Here is an 11,222-nt window from a genome sequence, read left to right as displayed (position 1 = left end):
TCTCTCTGTCTGTCTGCCCTAACAAACTCTGTGAGACACCCTGTGATGCTCCCAACTCCCAAGAGTGATTATTATAAGAAAATTCCAACCCTCAGGTCGTTATGTTCAAAGTCCTAAGGTCCTTATCACGTAAGGGTTGAATCACTGCCGTAACAAAACAATGTTCCCTGGTGAACTTCTACAGAACGTACCCAGCTCCTGTCTCAAAGCCAGAGGAGGGAGAGAGGAGGAGGGAGAGAGGAGGAGGAGAGAGAGGGGTGGGTGAAGAGTGGAGCAGGTCGAGGGGAGGGAAAGGGGGATAGAGAGAGGGTCCAATCAAACTTCCTCCCGTGTTCTTTTTCTTCTCCACCAATCGAAGTTCTTTCACTCCAACATCTGTGGGTGTGGCTGTACTGTATGTACTTTCCACTCACCTCTTGTGGATGTTCTGTGTGTTCTATAGCCTCTTCTCATGCTGTTTTCTGTTCTGTTCCACCAGGCTCTGCTGGTCCTGGCATCTCCCTCTGGACCTGGGGTGTGTCGGGGGCTATGGTGAGGACATGTGCCTCAGCGGGAGGACTGGATGTCATGGAGGAGATGGATTGGGGCTGCGGAGAGGATTGGATAAAGTGTTGGAGAGAGGAGGACTGGGCACAATGCTTGGGAAAGAGAGAAGACTGGAGAGAGGGAGGGCGAGAGAGAGAGGGCAGGGAACCGGGACAGGGCTGGGGCAGGAGACAAGGCTTGGGGGAGACCTGGGAGGCTGGTCATTCACCCTGCTGGTCCTGCTCCTCCTCCTCCCCCCRGTGTTCCCCCAGTGCCCTGACAGCTGCCACTGTGTGTGGGAGAGCAGCATGGTGCTGTGTATGGACGCTGGGCTCCGTGAGTTCCCCCAGGGCCTTCCTCCGGACACCGTCACCCTCCACCTGGAGAGGAACTACATCCGCTCGCTCCCCGAGAGTGCCTTTAGGCAAGGAAGATAACAATTGTCATTTTTTATTCACCTTCACCTTCATTATTGTCATTAGTTAATTTAATAAATGTATTCATTGATTAATTAATTAATATTTMTTTTTCTATTTCTTTCATTACAATTCATATCTGGCTCCCAGTTTGGTTTTAGTTCCAGGTCTAATTATGATGTTTCTGACACTTCCTCTTGTTATATACCTTCAGGGAGCTGACCCACCTGAGGGAGCTGTACCTCTCCCACAACCGCATCGACACCCTCTCCTCCGGGGCCCTGCGCCACCTGAGCTCAGAGCTCCGTCTCCTGGACCTCTCCCACAACCAGTTACGCCAGGCCAGCCGGGACGAGTTCAGTTCCACGCGGGCCAAGACACGCCTCTACCACAACCCGTGGCACTGCGACTGTACCCTGCAGGAGCTGATGGAGACGTTAAATCTAGAGCCGGAGACGGTCAACGGGATCGTGTGTGAGAGCTCGGTGAGGAGCGCCGGGGAGGTGAGTCGCTGGGAGGATCCAGGGGGCGCAGGGGAGCACGCCGGTCAACCGCTGGTTAAGTTGCTCGACTCTGGGGTGAACTTCTGTAATCTCCAGCGGAAGACCACGGATGTGGCCATGCTGGTGACCATGTTCCTGTGGTTCTTCATGGTCATTGTTTATGTGGTCTACTACGTGAGACAGAACCAGGCTGAGACCAGAAGACATCTGGAGTATCTGAAGAGTTTGCCCAGTCCGAGGAAAACACTCACGGAGACAGACACGATAAGCACTGGTCTCTGAACTATTTATTTATTGCCTTTATTTAATCAGGTAGGTTTTTGAGAACACGTTCTCTTTTACAAAAACAACCAAGAGAAGACCAACGAAAAGGCCGTAGAGACAATTCATCTCTCTGTATTGGGACAGAGCTTGTTAATTGAAAATGGACTCTATAACAACTTTGACTTTAATTAAATGATTACAACATTTTATTTTTTGTAACTATTGGATCTTTTCCACAATTATTTATATATTTTTTGCCCTGACTACATTTATACAAAAAAAAATATGTTTTTGTATTCACTGGCATATGCACAGCTTTAACGCTGTCCAAATGGACAGAGAAAGACCAGAAGAAGAAAAAAAACAGAGAAGACTGTCAATATTGATCAGTACCTTTCATCTTCAATACTGGTGGCTTTTATCATCAATACTGGTGGCTTTCATCATCAATACTGGTGGCGTTCATCATCAATACTGGTGGCTTTCATCATCAATACTGGTGGCCTTGTGTACTAGTGTTTTCGATGAGTCGAACTAATGGCTTATACTTGTGACTTTCATCTCAATACGGTTGCCTTTCATCATCCCTACTTGGGTCGCTTATACGTATGGTTTCATCATTAGTCTAGTGGCTTTATACCGGGTGGCTTTCATCATCAATACTGGTGAACTTTCAACTAATCTTGGCTCACAATCTCATATGGGCGTCATGCATCAAATGCTTCATTCACAATACTTGGTGCTTTCATCATCAATACTGGTTGGGCTTTAGCTACTGGCTGTTCATCTCATGTCTTATATCGTGGTGCTTTCATCTCAATACTTGTGCTTAATTGGGGCTTTCATCATCAATACTTCTTGGTGGTGGGCTGTGTGTTTACATCAAACCGTTCATATCAATACTGTGGCTTTCATCGTCAAAGTGCGATAGCTTGTGGCTTTCATCACATACGGTGGCTTTCATCGATCAATACTGGTGCGTTCAATCGTCAATACTGGTGGCTTTCATCATCAATCTGTGGACTTTATCCGATCATCGAGTACTGGTGGCTTCATCATCAGTACTGGTGGCTTTCATCGTCAAATACTGGTTAGCTTTCATCGTTAATGACGTGGTCTTTCATCACAAATAACTGGAGTGGCTTTCATCATCAATAGCTGGTGACTTTCATCATCAAGTACTGGTGCTTCTCATCAGTACTGGTGGTTCATCTCAATAACTGTGGCTTTCATCGCGCAATACTGGTGGCTTTCATACGCAATACTGGTGGCTTTCATCATCAATACTGGGCTTTACTCTGGTCCATTCACAATACATGATATCTCGTGACTTGCGAGTCAGTCAGATGCTGGTACTTCTCGATCATCAGTAACTGGTGTCACTCAATCACTGGGGTTCAAAATATCAATACTGGCTGGTCTATTAATACTGGTGGCTTTACGTCTATTGCAGTCATTTCATCATGCATCTGGTACGCTTCATCATCATACTGGTGGTCCATCTGGGCTTTCATTCATCAATACTCTGTGCGTGATGATGTCAATACTGGTGTTCGTTCTGATGCGAGTCGAGATTACTTGGCTGTGTGTCACAATACTGATGGCTTTCATCTTCCATTGTACTCTTAACAGGGAATACTCACCTTGACCAAATTATTTTTGACAGACAGATAGCAGATCGTTACAAACATGTAACCTGAGCGAGTGTCTGTTTCTATTCTGTATATCAGGTTCCAAAGGCATGTGATGTTGTTTAGTGTTCAGGATCATTAGTTCTACTTTGTCTCTCTCCAGCCCTTGATGATCAGTGAAGAAGGCTATTTTAACCTCTCACTCTACAAGGTCACTGAGTCTGAACCAGCCAGTCATCTACATTCATATCCTATGTTTTATCACCCTACGAGCCCGGACACAGCTTGAGATCCTCTGGCAGGCCACTGTTGACCCATTCAAAGTCTAGGTTGAAAACTAAAGGAGATCGRGCATTTGCCATTAAGACCCCGAGACTTTGGAATGGTCTGCCAGAGGACATCAGGCTGATAGATTCAGTGCCTCTTTTTAAATCCCTTCTGAAGACACTTTTATAAAGATGCTTAGTGCTTTGATTTTATGATGTGAAACATGTTACTTGTATAAAAAAACGCGATACAAATAAAGTTATTGTTATATTAAACCCCACTAATCCCTCAATCCGCACTACATCCATTCCTTCCTGCTGTTCTAATTTTACCCTGGCCCTAGGAAGCGGGTGGTGAATCCATGTTTAGTCATCAAGTACGTAGCAAGCAATCATTTMTAAATTGGCCAAGTGGGAGAGACTAGYGTRTGACGGCAGGSTATCAGCTGTCTCGGAAGCAGAKAAATTAAATAAAGACCTGATTTAGAATTGGTTTAATAATTAACATTATCTTTGTTTAAAAAATGATCCGACGAATGAAACAAACTTGGTTTTTAGGAAATGCTTGTTTCTGTGGATCCTAATGCATCTTCTTAGTGCTGTTTTAAGGCCTGGTTTTCTGTCTGTGTGGTTAAAGTTATGGTCCTGKATTTTCCTCCTGGATTTTCTTATTGTTCGTGAAGTGAGTTTAAAGAGACAGTTGACTTTGAGATATTTCCAATTGAGCCAAAATGTGCAGCTATTACCGTGAATGCAGTCTCTGCGAACAGTCTTCACGCCATGGTATTGAAACCAGGGGCTCTATTCAGTCATGGAAGTTCAGCATTACAGCCTAATTGAAATTTAAAGGCAATGTTCCCGCGTTAGCAGAGACTGCATTCACGGTAAACGTTGCATATGCCAGCTCAATGGGAAATGATCTTAAAATGTACATCGCAGAATCTGTACCGCTTCAGCGATCCAGACTGAATAGGTAGGTTAATGTCGTGAACTAAATGAAAGCATGCAGGTGAATGTGTTACGAACGTGTAATACGTTGAATGACTTTTTTTCTGACATTATTGAAATCCAAAGTTGAAATGGATTGAGAATGACTCCTGTACCATATTGTGGTTTAATCAATGTCAGAATAGGATGTTATGTGTTTCATGAAAAAGCTGTTTGTACTGGAGCCTATATGTGACACGTTTCTGTGACGATATTCCTATTCCATTTGTCTCAGACAAACCCTAAGAGGTTTTGTATTGTGTAATGTTGTGGTATTCAGAGTTACATTCTAGCACAGGTTGTGGTATAACACTGTCAATTCAAATGATAGCACTGTCAATTTAAATGATAGCACTGTCAATTTAAATGATAGCACTGTCAATTTTATATGATAGCACTGTCAATTTAAATGATAGCACTGTCAATTTAAATGATAGTACGTTCAATTTAAATGATATCACTGTCAAGTTAAATGATAGCACTGTCAAGTTAAATGATAGCACTGTCAATTTTATATGATAGCACTGTCAATTAAAATGATAGCACTTTCAATTTAAATGATAGCACTGTCAATTTAAATGATAGCACTGTCAAGTTAAATGCTAGCACTGTCAAGTTAAATGATATCACTATCTATTTAAATGATATCACTGTCAATTTAAATGATAGCACTATCAATTTAAATGATGGCACTGTCAATTTAAACAATATTACTGTTAATTTAAGTGATAGCACTGTCAATTTAAATGATAGCACTGTCCCTTTAAATGATATAGCTGTTAATTTAAATGATAGAACTGTCAATTGAAATGATAGCACTGTCAATTGAAATGATAGCACAGTCCCTTTAAATGATAGCACTGTTAATTTAAATGATAGCACTGCCCCTTTAAATGATAGCACTGTTCATTTGATAGGATAGCACTGCCCCTTTAAATGATAACCCAACTCCTTTTATTGATAGCACTGTCCTGTCATTAACTGTAGTGTAACTGTTTCATGTCATAGGCTACAATGAATATAGACCACAACCTGAGTGACAAAACCGGTTCTGTGGAGATGCCAATAACCCAGACAACAAGAACCAAGCATGCCTCCTGTGTCATTTTTACAACGTTTTTTATTTGTGATGTATTTTTGTCCTGCTGATTAGTTTTTTCTCTTGTTGTTTTAAATGTCAATAATTATTCTAACAAAGATGACATCGTAGATTCGGGAACCAATACATCAAGTAATAAATGAACTTTAAAACAAAATTTAGGGAAAAAAATAAAATATATAAAAAATAAAACAAACGTGGCTCTGTGTTGTTTAGAGAAATGCTTCTACCTTTTATTGCTACGGTGAAAGGTGAAAGGTGAAAAGTCAGGAAAGAAAAGGAAAAAAATATAAAGACAGGATGACAATCAATTCATACAGTTACTGATGATTGCGGTTGGAAATGTTTCCCATTCCTTCTCTTATTAACTAGCATGCTTAAAAAACAATCTGAAAATATTGAAAAAAGGTTTTACATTTTACAAAATAGTACATGATATGAACTTGGCACCTCCTCACAAAATGTTGCATACTCTCTCCAATGAAGAAAACAACATATAAAATAGGGTGCCGCCCACTTGTGCTCCATGGTCTCTCTCTTCTGACTACATCCCACCCCTCGAATATGCATTTAGCTCAAACACACAGACCAACGGAAAGGCCCATACAGGACACAGAATCTAGATTTGGTATGGCTTCTATCTCTGGGAATATAATACCGTCAACAACAAAAAAGTTCAATCATACTTTCAGGTTACAGAAACGAATAATCTCCCCAGATATGTTTTACGCTACACACTCTTCTCTGGAGCATTTTGAGGGGTGAATAACAACCAAAAAACAACAAAACATCAAAAATAAATAAAATAAAAAGCGACTTCAGCCTGTTACTTGTTTTTTTAATTTTATTTCCAATTTACATGAATCAAAACCGTAACAAAAAACAAAATCATGATCATCATATTTAATAATAATAATAATAATAGTAATGATGTTATTATTAACAATATTACTATTATAATTAATAGAAAAAATAGATATACACACCCTCACAAACGAATGCACCCTCTGCCCTGGTCATGGTGCGTTACACCCTCTGTGTGAAAATGAGGGTTGGAGTGTCCAGTATCAATATCAAGTCTAAAAGCCCTATCCCGTTCCTGATCCTAGGGGGCGTGTCCTGTTCCTAGAGGGCGTGTCCTGCTCCTAGGGGGGCGTGTCCTGTTCCTAGAGGGCGTGTCCTGCTCCTAGAGGGGCATGGCCAGGGCCGAGGTACTTCCTGCCAGGGCAGAAGGTACTTCCTGTGTGAGGGGACAGCGGGGGGGTTTATGTGGAGGAAGTGGAGTGGGATAGGTCAACGGTCAAAGTCAACTTCTGGTGGGCTACTCACAACATGGGGTCTAATGCACCGAAGAGAAGATCGCCCAAGCTGGATTTGTAAACTTGGATACAGGGTTTAACTTTGCTTTGTTGTTTCTTTATTTTTTGTGTGTGTGTGTGAGGTAGCTTAAAATATTATAATTAAAACAAAATAAAACAAACCAAAAAAGGTTAGAGCTGGGATTGATTCCGAATTGAACATGTCTCTTACAAAATGTATTATGGACATGGTTTATGTGTCATTGGGTTGCCATGGAGGAGGGTCAGGGCTGGGTCGGGGGGGAGGAGCAACATTTACCACTCTGAAAAATGATCTCTGCGTGAAATGTACTCTCTGAAAAATGTATATATATGTATACACACATATACATATACGTACACACGTTATAAACATGTTACTAATACATTAGTATCTGGTTGTTAAAGAATACAGACTTGTTTTACAACAATAGCACCATTTGACTTTATTATAATACACAGTAACTTCCTGATACACACTGGGGCGGCGGTTGGAAGTAGGAACACTGCTCGATTTTTTGGTTTGGATTTGATATAATGTTTAGGGTGTGGAGGTATGGAAGAGGAACAAGAAAAGGGGGAACTGATAGAATATGTATGTTGTTGTGCGCGGGGGCCTTTTTACAGGTTAACACACTCAGTCCTAACACACCTGGGACCCACACCTGAACAATAAATAAATAACACCAACTCATTGTCTGGCACGCTTGCTCTTTCTCCTCTTCTCCTCGATCCTTCTTGTTAGTGGGGAGGTGCTCCCAGGGTGGGGGGTGGGGTGGATGGAGGGAGGGCTGAGGCACCATGGGAGGGGGGGGTCTGATGGAGTGAGACTGGAGAGCCATGAAATCCCAGATGAATATTGCCGGTGCCATTCAGTGCAGGACTTAGTTGGGAAAAGCACTTTTTTACTTAAAACCAAAAAATTCTATAAAAGTGTCGTGATCTTTCTCTATTCTTTCTTTCTTTCATTCTTCCTTTTTTTGATAGAAGTGTGTGTTCCTCTCTCTCTCATATTTGATGTGTTTTTCCCCTCTACTTCTCCTTCTTTTCATCCCTCTTTCTTTACAAGAAGCAAACTGCGCCGACGTCAACCCCAAACTCCTGGTCCGCTCCTCCAATATCTACAGGAGCAATGTCCACGATGGGCAGCCGGCTGGTCTTCTGGGATCTGTACTCAATCACTGTCTTTCCCCACGTTCCTTTATGTTTCTGGGGACAGAGAGATAGGGGACAGACATGTTATAGATATTGATAGGGGACAGACATGTTATAGATATAGATAGGGGACAGACATGTTATAGATATTGATAGGGGACAGACATGTTATAGATATTGATAGGGGACAGACATGTACAGATAGTGATAGGGGACAGACATGTTATAGAATATAGAAGGGGACAGAATGTGTACAGACATATGGACGATTTACGGGACAACATGTTATCGGATATAGATAGGGCACTAGACATGGTTATAGATATGATATAGGGGACAGACATGTTATATAATATTGTGATAGGGGACAGACATGTATAAGATATAGATAGGGGAAGACATGTTACAGATATAGATAGGGGAAAGACAGTTAATATGAATATAGATAGGGGACAGACTATGTTAATATAGATTAGGGACAGACATTGTTATAGATTTGAGTAGGGGCACTTGAATAGATGGAGACTGGTTATATTGCATGGGACGTAAGATACGTATGGAAAGGCATTTAGATATTAGATTAGGGGACAGACATGTTTATACCGAATAAGATAGGGACAGACATGTTATACGATATAGATAGGGACAGGACAATAGTATGTAACAACTAAGATATGATAGGGGACAGACAATGTTATAGATATTGATAGGGGACAGACATGTTATAGATATAGATAGGGGACAGACATATTACAGATATAGATAGGGGACAGACATGTTATAGATATAGATAGGGGACAGACATGTTATAGATATTGAAGGGGACAGACATGTTATAGATATTGATAGGGGACAGACATGTTACAGATATAGATAGGGGACAGACATGTTATAGATATTGATAGGGGACAGTGAATGAGTGTATTTGTGGGTTAGGTTTAAATAGTCTCAAAACTATTCTGTGTGTTTTCATCACAGTGTATGTAAAGTGGCTGTTGCCTGTGTGTGGGTGTATATGTATGAGAGTGTGTGTGTGTTTATACGTGTGTGTGTTTTCATCCTCTCACCGTGCAGCCGTCCTCCATGACGGTGTACGTGAAGCGGCTGTTGCCCTCGGCTCTAATCTCCACGTCGTTGGAGCCCTGGAGCAGCACGGCCTTCTTCAGGTTACCCGTGGCCCCGTCCATGTAGGCCACGCTGTTCTTGCAGTGGTAGGTGAGGTTCTGACTAGCCTCGGTGGATAGCAGCCGCAGGAAGGTCATCTGGATGCTGGCGGTGTTGGCTGCCAGACTGGCATCGCCATAGCTGAACTGTAGAGGGCAGCAGAGAGAGAGGAGGGGAGAACAGGGCGGTTAGGAACAGTACAACGATGGATTTAATTTCACAATGTCAATGGTTAAAACTAGTGAGAGAGGACAGGGATGTATCAGAACTATATCAGAATTTTAACTGACTTAGTGGCATTGATTGAGATAATGTACGTAAAAAGTAATTGTGTCGTATTTTAGTTTAAAAAAACAGGAATCGCCTAAAGGACTGAAACAGACTAATCACAGAGAGGCTTGAGTAAATCACTGCACACTTAACAGATGTCGCCTGAGACTGAAGAGGAAAAATAATGATTGTATGATCGTGAAAATATATAGAAGAGACCGAAGAGAGATTGAATCGTGACTCACGTGGAATCCTCCGTTCATGGTCTCTCCGAACCAGACGTGTTTGGCAGCCTTGCTCTTGCTGGACCACCAGTTCTTCTTGGGGATGCTGGCGGGCTTGGGGTAGACGCAGGACTCTCCAGTCTCCATGTTACAGTAGACCTTGATGGCGTCTATGGTGCAGCCCTGGTTAGGGTCGATCCAGTACTCTCCTGCAGATAGACAGAGGAGAAGGAGACGGCTCAGATTGAATCAGCTCTTATTACTCTGTACTATAAAACACATGTTTATATTTACTTTCTCTTTTGAATAAGACAGAATCTTCCAGACTTTTTTGCCTGACCTAATCAGTGATTAATCAAATCAAATTGAATTAAAACAAGTTAGTTGAAATCAAATAAAATAATTTAAATATAGTAGGACATTGTTAGTTTGTCAAAAAAACCTAAGCCAACATTTGTGGGTTACTTCACCTGACCAGGAGAAACTTTAGGGCCCTGAGTTTTTCCTGGTCAAGTCATGTCGCTTGGCTAAAACTCTTGACCCCTAAACGAAGAGGCAATCTTCGCTCCTATCCCGTCACTCACCGCTCTTCCAGTCAGGGTGGCACAGCTTCAGGTCTCTGCAAGTACGTGCAGGGTTCTTCTTGGAGCCCTCGGGGGAGCGGATGTTCTCGATCTGGTTGTTGAGGGACTTGAGCGTGGCGTCCACCTCGGCGTCGTGCGTCCTCAGGTTTCCGGAGGCCTGGTCGGCCCTCATGTACCTCAGGGGATCGGGGGACTTCTCAGGCTGAGACAGGCCAGCGAAGGCAGACATGTCGATACCAGGGCCGGGAGGACCAGGAGGACCAGGGGGTCCAGAGTTTCCAGGTGGACCCTGAGATACACAGACAGAAAGATAGAATCCTTAATTGATTGAAGAAATTGGAAATTACGAGCTACCGGTGATGTGCTGCTACCAGGGCATTACAGAGGACGAAAACCACAGAGCAGACGGAACTTAAAGTACAGCTAGCATCAAGTGTTCATATGGCTGGCTGCCGTCTCAGATGACACCCTGCTCCCTACACAGGGCCTTACTTTGACCAGAGCAAAGGTAGCACACTATACGGGGAATAGGGGGTGATTTGAGATTTGCACCATGTCACACACTGCTCTCTCCTCTCCTCTCCTCTCCTCTCCTCTCCTCTCCTCTCCTCGCAGAGGAGAGGAGAGGAGAGGAGAGAGTGAGGCAGGAGAGGAGAGAGAGAGGAGAGGGAGGAGGAAGTAGAAGAGAGGAGAGAGAGAGGGGGGAGAGAGAGAGAGAGGAGCGGAGAGGAGAGAGGAGGAGAGGAGAGGGAGAGAGGAGAGGAGAGGAAGAGGAGAGGAGAGGAGGAGGGAAGAGA

The 11,222-nt window shown here is 42.9% G+C and overlaps 1 protein-coding gene and 1 pseudogene across 1 annotated transcript in view; one reads left to right on the top strand and one right to left on the bottom strand.

Annotated features, from left to right (window-relative positions):
- Positions 1 to 2,166, top strand: part of LOC111973006 (leucine-rich repeat-containing protein 3) — a 22,748-nt gene extending 20,582 nt beyond the window's left edge. The window contains exons 2-3 of the mRNA XM_070446114.1: positions 479 to 943; positions 1,150 to 2,166. Of these exons, the coding sequence (XP_070302215.1) occupies positions 540 to 943; positions 1,150 to 1,726 (981 nt within the window). The 5' untranslated portion in view covers positions 479 to 539 and the 3' untranslated portion in view covers positions 1,727 to 2,166. The remainder of the gene's footprint in view (positions 1 to 478; positions 944 to 1,149) is intronic.
- Positions 2,167 to 5,694: 3,528 nt separating this feature from the next.
- LOC111979147 (collagen alpha-1(II) chain-like) overlaps positions 5,695 to 11,222 on the bottom strand; it is a 70,831-nt pseudogene continuing 65,303 nt past the window's right edge.

Source organism: Salvelinus sp. IW2-2015, linkage group LG1 (assembly GCF_002910315.2).
Source record: "Salvelinus sp. IW2-2015 linkage group LG1, ASM291031v2, whole genome shotgun sequence".
Classification (NCBI taxonomy): Eukaryota; Metazoa; Chordata; class Actinopteri; order Salmoniformes; family Salmonidae; genus Salvelinus; species Salvelinus sp. IW2-2015.
The sequence above is the reverse complement of the archived record's forward strand: the minus strand, read 5'-3'. Positions and strand labels throughout refer to the sequence as shown.